General features: G+C 50.0%; 1 protein-coding gene and 2 long non-coding RNA genes across 8 annotated transcripts; 2 read left to right on the forward strand and 1 right to left on the reverse strand.

The window, feature by feature from the left end:
• Nucleotides 1-1,409: 1,409 nt before the first annotated feature.
• Nucleotides 1,410-14,301, reverse strand: LOC140619633 (melanoma antigen preferentially expressed in tumors-like). 6 transcript variants are annotated; one of them, XM_072803376.1, is made up of 6 exons: nucleotides 13,243-13,382; nucleotides 12,534-12,625; nucleotides 6,047-6,110; nucleotides 4,407-4,726; nucleotides 3,400-4,008; nucleotides 1,410-2,302 (listed from the first exon to the last, which is right to left on the reverse strand). In XM_072803376.1, the coding sequence occupies exons 3-6, from the start codon at nucleotides 6,077-6,079 to the stop codon at nucleotides 1,726-1,728; spliced, it is 1,539 nt and encodes a 512-aa protein (XP_072659477.1). In that variant the 5' UTR covers nucleotides 6,080-6,110; nucleotides 12,534-12,625; nucleotides 13,243-13,382; the 3' UTR covers nucleotides 1,410-1,725. The 6 variants fall into 6 exon arrangements, with proteins under 6 accessions (XP_072659477.1, XP_072659482.1, XP_072659479.1 ...); XM_072803381.1 differs by having other exon boundaries at nucleotides 12,508-12,625; nucleotides 13,243-13,372; XM_072803378.1 differs by lacking the exons at nucleotides 12,534-12,625; nucleotides 13,243-13,382 and adding an exon at nucleotides 14,280-14,301.
• Nucleotides 7,708-9,175, forward strand: LOC140619635 (uncharacterized). The gene is made up of 2 exons (XR_012019501.1): nucleotides 7,708-7,940; nucleotides 8,896-9,175. It is a non-coding gene; the product is annotated as an uncharacterized lncRNA (long non-coding RNA).
• Nucleotides 12,967-14,237, forward strand: LOC140619634 (uncharacterized). The gene is made up of 2 exons (XR_012019500.1): nucleotides 12,967-13,388; nucleotides 13,939-14,237. It is a non-coding gene; the product is annotated as an uncharacterized lncRNA (long non-coding RNA).
• Nucleotides 14,302-14,595: the final 294 nt, after the last annotated feature.

A 14,595-nucleotide genomic window follows, 5' to 3' on the forward strand; every position in this document is an offset into this window, starting at 1 on the left:
TTTTCTCTGGGAGACCATGCAATGAGAGAGGTGAGGCAGCCTAGGGCCAGGAGGCAGTGTTGTGGGGACAGGGAGCCCTCTTGTTCACCGGACAGCCAACTGCCCATTGACCATGGGGTTAGACCCCCACAGTGTAACATCTTCTTCTCATTTGGATGCTTTGTCTCATAGGGTGGCTCCTCCACAGCCCCAGCTCCCCAGTCTGACATTTACTTGCTTCCACCCAAGTGGTCCCCAGGACATCATAAAGGTTTATTCATTCTTAGGTCCCCAATCCTCAGCATCTTCCTTGCTCAGTCGGCCTACCACCTTTGACAGGGAGGAAGGCAGATTTTCTGGAGAGAAAGGCAATCTCACATTGACATGACCTAGTTCCCACAAAAAGAGGTACTATTTCTAATGTAGGAAACAAACACTAAACCAATGTCATAGGTCTACATGATCTTAGTATCTTGCTAAAAGGAATGTAGATAATTTTACTGACCACAACTAGTTGAAGTCAAGAAAGGGCTGGAACTGGTGGGAAGACAGGCACAGGCTGGTAAGGCCTACAGGCTCCAGATCATCTGCAGGGCAGACATCCCATCCAGTACTGGGGACCTGACTTATGCACAGGAAAGCCCTACCTTGGTACAGCCAGAGGTCAGGGATGGAGACTGGATCCATGGGGGAGGAGCACTCAAGTCCAGAGTATTGGTAGAGTTAGCAGCCAAGGCCCCTCCAAAGTACTTTTCCTCCAGTGGTGCTATTGGTCCCTTAGTATGTTCCAGGCCTGAGGATGCACTTTGTGTGTGCTGTTTATTTTTTTTTATTTTTTTAATAAATAAATTTTTTATTGGTGTTCAATTTACCAACATACAGAATAACACCCAGTGCTCATCCCATCAAGTGTTCCCCTCAGTGCCTATCACCCATTCACCCCCACCCCCCACTCTCCTCCCCTTCCACCACCCCTAGTTCGTTTCCCAGAGTTAGGAGTCTTTTAAACAGCCAGAGATTAAGTGAGGAGGTAACAGGTGCACCAGAGGGCAACCTCAGTGGCGCAGAGGTTTAGCACTGCCTGCAGCCCAGGGCGTGATCCTGGAGACCCTGGATTGAGTCCCATGTCAGGCTCTGTATGACGCCTGCTTCTCCCTCTGCCTGTGTCTCTGCCTCTCTCTCTCTCTGTCTCTATGAATAAATAAATAAAATCTTTAAAAAAAAAAACTTAAAAAAAAAAATAGGTGCACCAGAGACTAGAGCCAAAGGGAGGAATGATAAACAGTGCCATGAACTCCTGGAGCTGAACCTCACCCAGCTTAGTGTCTGAGCATCACGAATGCTGTAATTTCTTGTTTAATCAGAAACTGCAGGTTCCTGAGGTTTAAACTGGAGAATACACTTCATGTAGCAGAGAGGATACCAGACAGTTGACACTGAGGTTCTCTTTATTTCTGACCATGTTTTTACAACCATCTATGCAGGGATAACTCCTACATCTACCTCCCAAACTTGAATCTCCCTCTAGAAATTCAGATTCATAATTCTAACACTATAAGATGCATCTCCCCAAAGATCCTATGAACTCCCAAGTCAACATCCCCCCCCTCTGAATCACCTTTCCTTTTTCTGCTCACATCAGGAAGAATTTCTCAAACTGTGGCTTCTGTGCTCTTGTAACATAGACGTATGCCTAGGCTTCAGTGTCCAAGTCCTCAGAGTAAAGCCAATGATACATGTATTCAGCTAGGCAGGCATATAACAGGGGCACAGAATGGGCTCTGGGTCATAGAAGGTCCTGTCACCACAGCGAGGGCAGGGGTTGGCACTGAACCAGACCATGCCAGGCCGCCCCAACTCCTGCAGCATCTGCTTCAGCCTGGCATGCAGGTGGGCCAGTCTGCCCAGGTGGAGGGTGCCACGGACATCCTCATAACTCTCCAGGGGGGCCGGATACAACACATGACTCAGCTTGCGCAGCCCAATGGTGTGGCGCAGCAGGTTCTCCAGGACATCCATGGAGATGGGGTTTCCACAGAAGCTGAAGGTCGTGAGCTGGGAGCAGTGGCCCAGGGCAGGCAGGATGACGGTGAACTGGGAGTCCATGATCCCACACTCGTCCAAGTCCAGGTCCTGGAGGGTGGCAGAGGCTCTCTCTATCAGAACTTGGAGAGGCTCAGGACTCATATTGGTCAGGCTGACCCCACTGAGACCCAGGTCCTTCAGCTGACTGACGTTCAGGTGCTGAGACAGATGTGTCAAGTCAGATTCCGAAAGCAGACAATTAGTTATTGACAGGGTCTCCAAGGGGGTCATGAGGCACCTGGGGAGAGACAGAGTAGTTAGTTCTGGGGGTTGGAGATGGTAGACAGAGGGATGTGGGGATGACCTGGGCCTCGAAGAAAGAGAGACCCAGGGTATTACCGATGACAGTCAAGCTCAGGATGCCGTGTGGGGAGAAAAGACACTCAAACCTAAGTTTCAAAGGAGTCCTTTCTCCAGCACTCATTTGCTAGGTGACTTGGCCAAGTAAACAGAACCTCAAACACCCCCCTGCTGTCAAGTGGAGCACGGCATGCCCTTGGAGGTGCTGTGAGCATGAATCAATCTAACAATGTGAGGCACTCAGTGGGAAGCCTGGCCCGATGATGTCTCTAACAGGGAAGGGAACTGGTGACCTTTAGTACTGGGAGACAAGACTAGAAATGCTTTCGGCTCCGCTTCCTTCTGGCCACTTCTATGACCCCTGTCACTGTTACTGGTTTCTGAAGAGGCTGATATTTGCTGTGCATGAAGGGCTAACCTGGGTAAGGTCTGGCAACATGCAGCCAGCAGGGCCTACCCTGGATCACTGCATCCTCCACATACCAGCTGTCACTTCCCACAATTCTTCACTCCTGCTCCCCTCATCCTCAGAATTAGGCATTCCTTCCCTCCCTACTGCCTTACGTGGAACCCAGAGCAACCCTTTACAGACAGGGAATCAGAAGCAGGTTCGGAGGGAGAGGCTCAGGTTGACAAAGCTGCCGAGTGAAGAGCTTGTGACCCAAAACCTCACATCAGATATGCTTTCCCTTCATCAATGCTCTCAAGTTTAGTTATTTTTGGTCATCAGGACATAGGTATTATTTTCTCAGGAAGAATTCCCAAAGCCACCCTCATTTGCCCAAGCTCCCCTTATACAGATTCCTAGCTAGGAGCTCCTTTGAATAATATCTATCCCAGTTCATATCTCCAATCTTTATCTGGGATTTTACATGACAGCGTGCATAGGGACAGAGCAGGGACAGTGTGTGGACCTTCTGGAGACTCATGCACTCTGGCACTGCTGATGGCAGGTACACAGCAGATGCCCACCACCTTTTACTGAAATAAAAAAGGGCTTATGCTTATCCACTGAGAAACCTCACCATCCCTCACCTGAGTACCTGGTCCAGGCGGTTTTCAAGGAAGGAGATAGAGTCCAAATAGAGTTCCTCGAGGTGGTGCAGCCTGAGGAACTGAGCGGTGAACTGGCTGATGCACTGCTCTTCCTTGGCCAGGGTGGTATGGGAGGACATGTGGATGTGGGAGAGGAGGAGCCTGCGCAGATTGCCCATCTGACCCAGGTGAGGAGCAAACTTCCCCAGGGTGGACAGTTTCCAGGTGCAATTCACTTCCAAATCCTGGATAGAGTCCAGCTGTATGATTCTCAGGATCTTCTTGATGTTCTGCATGGGCATTGCGAAAATCTTCAGCTTCTTACAGCACAAGTGCATCATACCCTTCCTCTGCTGGGCTATCTGGATGAGGTAGGCGAGGGACTCGTCAGGGGTTCTTTCCTTGAGGCAAAGGTCTATCAGCACCTCCACTGGAGCCAAGGGTGGCTTGGGCCCTGGCCTGCAACCCTCCACTTTTCGCCTCTTCTTCATGGGCTGAGGCACCTCTGGGTCCAACAGGGAGTACATACTGGCCCTGGTCCCAGACCATACAGTCCAGAAGTCCTGATGAGCATTCTTGCGTAAATCCAGCACCTGCAGTTTCCACCTCCTGTGGGGAAGATGGGGTACAGACTGAGATGCTTTCAGATCAACAGGAATAAGACTGTGAGTCTCAGAATCTAGGCAAGGCCCAGATACCTGGCCTTCACTTTTTTACTCCATACCCTGGACGTCAGTGGCTCCTTGGGCTAATGTGATCCTTCCTGGTCCCCACTTGCAGTACCTTTAAGTGCCACTGCGAGGCACTCCTTTGGTCACCTCTGCAGGTCAATCGGCTATACATGTCCACAGCCTGTTCTCTTAGAGGAGCCCAGCCATGGCCCCAAGGCTGCTCTGAGCTTTCTCACCGATGTCTCTGGCCTTTCCTGTGGCCCTGCACTTTTCCCTGACCCCAGCTGTACTTGCTTGGACCCCGAGGGCCCTCCCAGTCTATGGGATCACCCTCACCTGGGGCGAACCTCCTGGGCAAGCAGCACATCAAGTCCAGCAAGTGCAGCTTGGAAGGTCTCCTGGTGAGGCTGCTGCTCCTTCATCAGGGCCCCCAGAGGGAGGCAGGCAAAGGGCCAGGCCTGCACCATTGCCTTCAGGGTTTCACTGTGCCTCCCAGTGAAGGCCGCTGTGAACAGCGGTGGGAAGAGCTCCATGGGCAGCCGCTCCAGAGCAGCGATGGCTGAGGCCTGATCCCTCAGCAGGCTCTGACCTGCCAGGTCCAGGAGTCTGGGTGGGGCTGGCATGCTCATCCTGATGAATCTGCTCCGGAAGGAATCCTGGCAAAACATTCAGGGAACAAGGCTGAGTATGAGCAAGCCCATTAGCATTCCACCTTTGAGAGGAACCAACTCAAGGCCAAAGTCACTGTTCTGGCAATAGTTGGGGAGACCTCTGTTTACCCCATTCCATTTTCTGCGAAGCCACAGCTTTGCCCCTACGATATGAGATATCATATCTGATATCTGATATATGTATCAGAACACATATCTCACCAGGCCTCAGTGGGGGAGCAAGATGATCACCAGCCCCATCCCATATCCGGCTACTGCTGCAATTAATTCCAGCCCCACTGCACAGTTAGTACTGAAGTGCCTGAAAACTGACCCCATCCCTTTCAGGGAAAAGTTGCTGATTATCACACGAGGGTTGAACATATAGAGCAATAGGGAATGTCACAGGACCCCCTTTCTCAGCTCTAACAAATCATCCAGATGGGAAAGCTTAAGGGACACCTGGACAATGACTGCCACTGCATCATTCAAAACATATTGAAGCATAAAAGTGGCATATTTAATAGTATGTGGAAGTTGGGGACAAAAAAAATAAATGCACTATTTCCAAGATGATTTTATTATATGTCTCTCCTACAGATATGAAAATTACTGTTTTATTTATGGGAACCCAGAACTCACATTCAGAACACAGCCGCCACTTTAAAAAATATTCCATAGAATATTTTTTTTCCTATGAAACATTTTTTAAGCTTTTAGCTTATTATTTTTCTAAAAAAGCTTTAACTAGTAAAATCACAAAATGATAAATTATATGAACTATAATTACCAAGCACAAACTAAATATTTAAAATGTCATAAAAAAATTACAACTAATTAGAGGTCTTTCATTTCCAAAAAATCTGGTTAAGAAAATACTGTAGATGTATAAAACAGCGTATTATCAGAATAGAGACCAAAATGTTTGAGATTAAGGCAAAACTGCATTTGGAGGCAAAAGCAAAGGCTGCTCATTTATTTATACTGTATGGTTGAGGGCAGTATGATAGCAGTGTCCCAAGCTTAGAGCTTCTGCCTCACCAGAATGGGGCATGGTTCCAGGAGCAATCTGCTCAGACCTCAGGCAGGGTCTAATACTCCAGCTTCTGGGTCTCTCCTCTGGCTCCACAGAAACAATATGGTAGGCCTTTTTAGCCACACCTTCCTTTTCAAATCCTAGCTGAAATTTCCAACTGAAAGCACAATGCTATTATCTCAGGATTTCCATCCAGTTAATCTAGATTGGGTTTTTTACTTTCTCCATACAACTGACTGAATCATAAGCCCCATTCATAAATGAAACAGAAAAAAGAAAAGAAAACCAACCTGGAAGTATACTTGGGGGAGTTTTGGCCACATCAGAATAACCCAAATGTTCGTGTTAAGACAGCTTTATGCAGACAGTGGTGTTATCCCAAAAGAAAAAAAGAAATAAACAAAATAAATTCCATAATATCAAATATTCACTTATACTTTATGGTACCTTAAAACTGCAAACCATGTGTGCATTCATAGACAGACTATGAGAGATGCTTGGTGCTCTAGATTTTTTTTTAACGGCTTTTTTTTTTTTTTAAGATTTTATTGATTTATTCATGAGACACACACACAGAGAGAGACAGAGAGACAGAGAGGCAGAGACACAGGCAGGGAGAGAAGCAGGCTCCATGCAGGGAGCCCGACGTGGGACTCCATCCTGGGTCTCCAGGATCAGGCCCTGGGCTGAAAGTGGCGCTAAACCACTGAGCCAATCGGGCTGCCCCGGTGTTCCAGATTTTGAGGGTCAAGGCTTCCCTGAAGGAGGTCAGGTCAAAATCACAAGTAGGAGTTAGCCAGGAGAAGGGAGGAGCGGGGTGTTTGTAATGGGACCAAAGGAAATACCCAAGACAAGAAAAAATACATTTTGTTTGAGGACTTCAAAGACTATGGATCCTTTATTATTTTTTTTAAGATTTTTTATTTATTTATTCATAGAGACACAGAGAGAGAGGCAGAGACACAGGCTGAGGGAGCAGCAGGCACCATGCAGGGAGCCTGATGTGGGACTTGATCCCGGGTCTCCAGGATCACGCCCCGGGCTGCAGGCGGCGCTAAACCCCTGTGCCACCGGGGCTGCCCTATGGATCCTTTAAATCCAAGGACAGGGAGAAGATCCACCCTCCTTCCCAGGAGGTAAAAGGCATTTCCTCCTAGAAGGTTGGGATCAGCTCAGCAAACTGGCTGGAAAAGATTCAACATAGGAATCTGGGGTAGGTAGAGGTCAGAACCGTATTGGCAACCAAATCCAGGATTCTAGAGCCATGGGCTCTTGGGGGTCTTAGAGGCAGGGAAAGCTAAATGCATATGTCCTTGTCATGAAGAAGCTGCCACCAGAGGACGTCCTCTTTAGGATCAAGTATCCTCTTCCATATCCTGCCCTTTCAAAGGCAGATCAGGTCTAGGCATTTCCCAGGGGCCTAAGCCCCAACTGTGATCTTCAAAGGCACCTTCCCAAGTATATATTAACAACTGTTATTTCCTCAATCCTAAAAAACTAATAAAAACAGCTTTATATATATATTTTTATATATATGAATAATTGTTGAGAAATATATATAAAGAAATACATAACTGATATAAATAGAGCTTCAAAAAACCCCTCTGGTCCTGCCCCTAAGATTTTTAGTTACTCCCATTCTGCTGAGAGAGTGCCATTAGGACTCCCATTCTGCTGAGAGAGTGCCATTAGGAACAGAAATAAAAATTTTTCTCTCTGTATTAAGCTCAGTGCACAAACACCAACACTTTTCCCTCACAAAATGTGAAGCTATATTTGACATTTAAAGATCTGCCAAATTTAGGGATGATTCTCATGTTGGGCTGGATCACATATTGGTGGTTCTGACGTTTTAGAACACACAGGGAGAGAACACATATTGGTAGTTCTGACGTTTTAGAACACACAGGGAGAGAACCTGTCCTCACAAAGAATTCTCCACGCTATTGCATTGTGATGCTCAAACAAATTCTTCTCTACCACTGGCGAGGACACTGGGATTCTTTGAAGGATGTTCTCCACTTTAGTATCTTCACGGAGGCTGCTTTCTCCAAATTTCTACTACCTATACCAGTAGGCTTTGCATCAAATAGGGATGAATTGGAATGTGCTCTATGGGCCTTTTAGCCCCCAGGCAACAACCATCATCAATCAGCTGCAGGAGACCGGGGATTAGTAACAAAGGTAATCTTAAATGTCCCTAATTACTGCGCTAACTCGGCACAGAAATCCTGCTCTGGAACTTTTCATCCAGTACCTCCAATAACCTTTACAGGAAATTTAAAGTTCACTGTTAATTTTATTTTTAGCCTGGTGAATCAGACTGCTCCCCGCAGAGTAACTGTTAGCACCCTCAGGCAAGGGGTTGGGATGGATGTGCCCCACACCAAGTGGTCAGACAATCTCAATGTTAGAGACACCAGACTGACAAGACTCCACCTGGACCTCGGGGAAACAGGAAAACTGCAGAAGTCCAAGCTTGCGAAGGGTCTATGGGATCCCAGTGTCTAGGAAATCCAAGGAGGCAGAAGTGACCACTGTCTTCAGATCTAAAAATGTTTAGTATGAGCCACTCTTCCCTTGTGAAAAAAGGCAGACTCCTCTGTGCATTTCCATGTGGAGCCTTTGGACCAAGGGACATGCTGTGGGGTTGGAGGCAGAATCTATAGGAAGTGCTGTCCCTCCGGCCCAGGATCAGGACTGGCTCAGGACAACTCCCTGAGCCCAAGGCATGAATCTGAAGGATGTTTCTGTTGCATCCTGGCCACCTGTTCTCATGGTCTTCATTTGCTACACAGGTCAGAGCGGCCTCTGACCTCATCAGAGTGGGGTGATCTGTGCTCATCTTTTCCATTCACAGAATTCCAACTCAGATCCCAGAGCATCTGCCTTATTGGGGCCTTTAGAACATTTCTGTGCTTCCGCCATGTGCCAACGTGGCAGCCCAATATGTCCCTGGAATGTCAACCCACCTCTCTTGGAGCCTGGGGTGTGGCCATGATACTGGGGAATACCTTTCCATCTTCCATCAGTATCAACAGAAATCAAGGAATTCTCCCCCAGTTCTACTGAGCACTATATTAAAGAATATGACAAGCCATAAAGTGTAGAAAGAAAATAAGCCCATCTATTTTCCTAGATCCAAAAGGCTCCAGGAATGCCAAAGGAAGATCCTTCCTGAGTTCTAGAGAAAGACCCTAACTCTGCTGGTCTTGAGGGCACCAGGCTAAGGAGAAGCCAAGAGCCCAGTCCTGATGCAGCAGCCTCACCTCAGGCTCCCTCAAGGCAGCCCTTGAACACAAGATTCCACGCATAACCAGTATGTCTCTGAAATTTCCCTCTGGTGTCACATTAATTCTTGCCCTGAAATATTTTTCCCTCTGTGCTTTTAAAAATGTAGTCTCTCTTGGCCCTCCCTGCTCCTTCTTGTACTGAGATGTGGCTTCACTTCAGATCCAGTAACATCTATACCTAAACAAGAGATTTTCCCTCTTTCTTCCTCATCAATGAGGACCTTCCTGATGTCCAGGTCACTCTAGATTCAGTTGGTTATTCCTGGGGATGTGCTTCTGGAGGCATGGTGGTGGTGGTTGGGGGGAAGCAGATGACTCACTCCAAGCTGGTGGCAGGAAGGGAACTAAATGGGGAATGGCCCAGAGCATCCAATGCGAGGCCTAGGATGAAGGAAGAGGAGGAAATGACAGTAGAGCAGGAGGCCAGATCTTCTGGCTCCCACGGAGCTGTGTCCCTTAAATGGTGGAGACCTGTGTCTGAGACCACCTGGGGGCATGTAAGTTGTCAGGGGCTGTGTGTGTGTGTGTGTGTGTGTGTGTGTGTGTGTGTGTGTGTCCCTCTAGCTCAAGGGCACTGAATCAGACCAACGGAATCTGGAGAAAGGGAGAGAAAGTGACAAGCATTAATCCTGGATGCAACAGTGACAGAGATTTTGAGAGAAGGAAAGGGCCTCAGTCTTGGCATTCAGCCCCGGAGAGGGATACTTCCTAGGATTTTGCTCTTTAGCCTCCTTACTTTTCACAGCCTCGTCAGACTGGTTACTGTGCTTAAGAAAGAGAGAATGGGGTCTAGTACTGTGTCCCTGTCATCCAAATGACCCTCAAATCTTTAACTCTAAGCCATAAGGTGGCCGTGGAGGCTCAGAGCAAAACCAGATACATCAGACTATCAGGCATGTTCCATTGGAGCAGGAGCAATGATCCTCAGGATTCCAGGAACAATGGCCTCACACTTGTTGACAAAAATCACCTATGCCCTAAGATGAGGGCTGACGAAGGTCCTGAGGCAGGGTAGACATGTTCATAGGAAAGTCTATAGCCCAGCTGACCCCTTCTCCCCATATCCAGACACACCTTCTATTCTCCATCCTTAATTTACTCAAAAACATTTACTGAGTGCCAGAGACCTTGCATTCTATTGAGTAAGCAAATGAAAAGAGCAGCAAGCTGAAAAATAAATGAATCACAGGTTGACTCTGCTTTGCACAGTAGAGCTGGGCCATGCAACATGAAACTATGCAAAGCCATCTTAACAAACCATGCAAAGTTAGAGTTTTTCTGTGGCCATTCAAAAACCGTTTTTGTTGTTGTTGTTTTTATTTTTTTTGCCAACCATGAAGAATTCTATTCCTGTTGGCTATAAACATGTTAAGAAATGAATAAAAGAGTAAAACTAGGGATCCCTGGGTGGCGCAGCGGTTTGGTGCTTGCCTTTGGCCCAGGGCGTGATCCTGGAGACCCGGGATCGAATCCCACGTCGGGCTCCTGGTGCATGGAGCCTGCTTCTCCCTCTGCCTATGTCTCTGCCTCTCTCTCTCTCTCTCTCTCTGTGACTATCATAAATAAATAAAACTTAAAAAAAAAAGAGTAAAACTACTATTTATTTAGTATGTTGATTTTAAACCACTGAAAATTAAACCATTTCTCTGTAAAAAAAAAAAAAAGATGTATCAAGAGTAGTTTCACTCTTCTCATATAACTGTTGGTACAGAGTGAGCAGCTTTTCTGCAAACCGTCATGCTTTCTAAGTTTGGACAGGCTTCCAACATTTTATCCTTCATGTTTTCAATGTCATGACATATTTTCGAGAGGGTTCCTTTAGTGTGAAAATGTCTGCCAGAAGTCACTTCCTCAGAGACATCCTCATTGTTTTGTCAGTCATACTCTCCCTTCACACTTCTCTGAGAGATTGGGAATGTGAGCTTGAAGCTGGATTCGGAATCACAATGATGGGTCACTGGCACCCATGTCACAGAGTAGGTCATGGGAGGGGGGCACAGGAATGAGGCCCCTGGTCCAGGGCTTTCTGTGGCTGTCACTTGTACCAGCATGATGGGAACGTGCCTGGAAAAGTCACCTGAAAATGGGAACATTTTCTATGTGTGGCAGCAGTGGACAAGTCAGAACAGGAGGCTCCACCTAGACATTACCCACCACAGTCCACGGGTCAGCAGGTCTGTCCTCAGCTGAGGTCAGTGGGCCCTGCCAGGTATCCAGAAAGATGCGTTGGGGAGAGGTACAGTAACCCCAGGAAGGCATCGCAAAGGTCTGAGCTCACTGTCTGAGGCACCTCAGCTCAGCAGTTCTAAAGGATTGATCTTTTTCTCTCTCTCTGCCCCAAACTCCTCTGAAGCTGTGGCTTTCCTCTTTGCATGTTCTTTTCCTCTGAGGGTCCTGGGCCCAGACTGTCCTGACATGGACACGTTCAGTGTTTGTGGCTGTGGAATATTTCCTGCTCTGGAGGCAAGTAATTCTGGAGGTTAGAGCCAGATGTCCTGGTGTCAAGAATACCGGTGTGCTGCCTGACACACGCAGAGCATAAGGTTGTCCTGGGGCTGCGTCCATTCTCCGGTTCCAGGTTGGGCCACACAGCCTCCCTGAACTCCGTGGGGTTTAGCCAGAGGACTAGCTGGGTTCTTTCAAGGCATGTCCCTTACCTCCGAGGGACCAAGCTCACAGGGAAGTGACCAAACCTTTCCAGGGCTCCCTCACTCCGTCCCTGCTTGACCTCAAATAGGAGTCAAGTGTCTGGGGTCTACAGCCAGCCTGGCTCCTTCACCCCAAGCAGAGTTTCTGAACATAACTATGGCTTTGGGGCTGCATTGCCCAACACACTAGAGTTGCTTCTTGTATAAAAGCAACAGGACAGGGGGAGCCCCAGTGGCTCAGGGGTTTAGTGCCTGCCTTCAGCCCAGGGTCTGATCCTGGAGACCTGGGATCGAGTTCTGCGTCGGGCTCCCTGTGTGGAGTCTACTTCTCCCTCTGCCTGTGTCTCATGAATGAATGAATGAATGAATGAATGAATGAATAAATAAATAAATAATAAATAAATAAATAAATAAAATCTTAAAAAAAAAAAAAAAGCAACAGGACAGAGGCACCTGGGTGGCTCAGTCAGTTATGCATCTGCCTCTGGCTCTGGTCATGATCTCGGGGTTCTGGGATCAAGCCCTGAATCACGCTCCCTGTGCAGTGGGGAGTCAGTCTGCTTCTCCCTCTGTCCCTCTTTTCCCCTCTCTGCTCTCATTCTCAAGTAAATAAATTTAAAAAAAAAAAAAAAGAAAAAAAGAAAAGAAAAGAAAAAAAAGAAAAAGGACAAATGGTCCACTGGGGAAACGACCAGAAAGTACGGAGCCTGCTCCTGCATCTCCGCCCGCCCTCAGGCAGCCTCGGGAAGCAGTGTGCGTCCAGCTCCTCGGTAACAAGAACCACCGCAGCGGCGAGGTCTCTCCACACACCTGAGGCGGCTCAGGGGCCCGCTTACCCGAGGACGTCTTCCGCTCACTCCGGTGCAGCTCTGACCGGCCTCAGAGCCTCCGACACTCGGTTTCCCTGGTCGGCTATCCTGCCGGTCACCTGCGTGCACCCCCGTCTGAGAGCGAGAACCCAAATGCCCCGGGAACCGGGAGCGGCCGCGCGTCCGCACGTGGATTCAGCAGACCCCCGCGAACGCCGCTGAGGAACCGGGAAACCGGAGACCCGGGCCTGCCGGGTCGGCGGGAACCGCCTCTGGTCTCCGGGTCTGACCGCCACTTGGGGCTGAACCGGAGGACACGTGGCGTGACAGGCCTCGAGCCCTCCGCGGCCCCTCCTCCTCCCCCTCCCCATCCACACGCGCGCACGCGCGCACACGCGCCCTCACACTCGCACCCGGCCCCTCCAGGGCGGCCGGATTCCTACAGCAGCCACCCCACTTCAGTGCACACCGCGCAGCTCGGAGCCCCAACAATAAACGCCGACGCCCGACGCCCGACGCCCGACTTCCACCGACTGTTACGTCGGGAAACTCGTCACCGCGGCCACTGCTCCGGGGCGGGCGGCCTGGCCGGGTGCGCGGTCTCCTCGCCGACCCGCGGCAACTCCCTCTTCCGAGGGGGAAATGGAAGTGGGAGTCGGGAGGGAGGAGGGCGGTTTATGGCGATTAGTCCAAGGTCACCGCCGCGACAGAGCGCGGGGCCCGGGCTGCGACTTACGATTTCTGCAGACCGCGCTCCGGCCACGTGGTCCCGCGGACACAGCCCCGAGGGAAAGCCAGGCCGCCCCCTCAGCGAGCCGCCCCGCCCCGCTCGCCCGCCGGAAACCGCGCGGCCCACCAATCCCGGCTCCTCTCTCCCGCAAGGTGAAATCTCACGAGAGCCTAGCATCGCCAGCGGGGTCGCCCGGGGAGGCCAGCGGGGGCTGCGGGCGCAGGCTGGGCGGGGACTCGGGTGGGGCGGGGCCGCGCCTGTTGGCCACGCCCGCCTGGCTGCAGCTGGGGAGGGGCACGGGTGGGGGCGGGGTCCTGGGAGAGCTGGCGTAAGGTGGAGAATGGGGAGGGTACGAGTGGGGTCAGCTGGAGGTACGGGGGATAGGATGCGGCAAGGGAGGTGAGGAGTGGGGGATAGGGTGGGGTGAAATGAGGGAGGGATGTAGGACAGAGAGGAGGCCTGGAAATCCCCATCCCCACCCTCGGGCCCATGCTTCTGCCTGTGGGGTGTGGGGTGTCCGAGCCCTGTGGTGGACAATCCTACCTCCCTTGTCTAGGAAGGATGTCCTTGCCCTGTCCGGTGCCCCCTACTTCCTGGACTTTACGATTTATGTAACCTCTGCTCTGGGGCAGAGGAGATCCTCCGCCGGCTTTTTTTTTTTTAAGATTTTTTTTTTTTTTTTTTTTTTTTTTTAATTCATAGAGACACAGAGAGAGAGGCAGAGACACAGGCACAGGGAGAAGCAGGCTCCATGCAGGGAGCCCGACGTGGGACTCGATCTAGGGTCTCCAGGATCAGGCCCTGGGCTGCAGGCGGCGCTAAACCGCTGAACCACCGGGGCTGCCCTCCGCCGGCTTTTGATTCGATTTTCCTCTTTCCAGAGCGTGCTTTCCTCAGTTTCCCCCTTGGATTTGGTTTTCCAGAGCTTTTTCAGAAGCCAGATTCCTGCATTTGCTCGACTCCCCTTCCCCCAATCCTCAGATAAAGGCAGCTTTTCACTAGTCCGAAATGCGTGGGGCTTCCCCTCCTTCACCCACAAATACCTTTGGACAAAGTCAGGACCAGATTGGAAGCCTGAAAACGTGGGCCGGGCGGGCGATGGTTGAGCAGGGCGCAGGTCAAGGATGCTGAGGACAGGGGATCCCTGGGTGGCGCAGCGGTTTGGCGCCTGCCTTTGGCCCAGGGCGCGATCCTGGAGACCCTGGATCGAATCCCACGTCAGGCTCCCGGTGCGTGGAGCCTGCTTCTCCCTCTGCCTGTGTCTCTGCCTCTCTCCTCTCTCTCTCTGTGTGCCTATCATAAATAAATAAAAATTAAAAAAAAAAAAAAAAAAAAGGATGCTGAGGACAGGTGGAGGGA

Source organism: Canis lupus, chromosome 27 (assembly GCF_048164855.1).
Source record: "Canis lupus baileyi chromosome 27, mCanLup2.hap1, whole genome shotgun sequence".
NCBI lineage: Eukaryota > Metazoa > Chordata > Mammalia > Carnivora > Canidae > Canis > Canis lupus.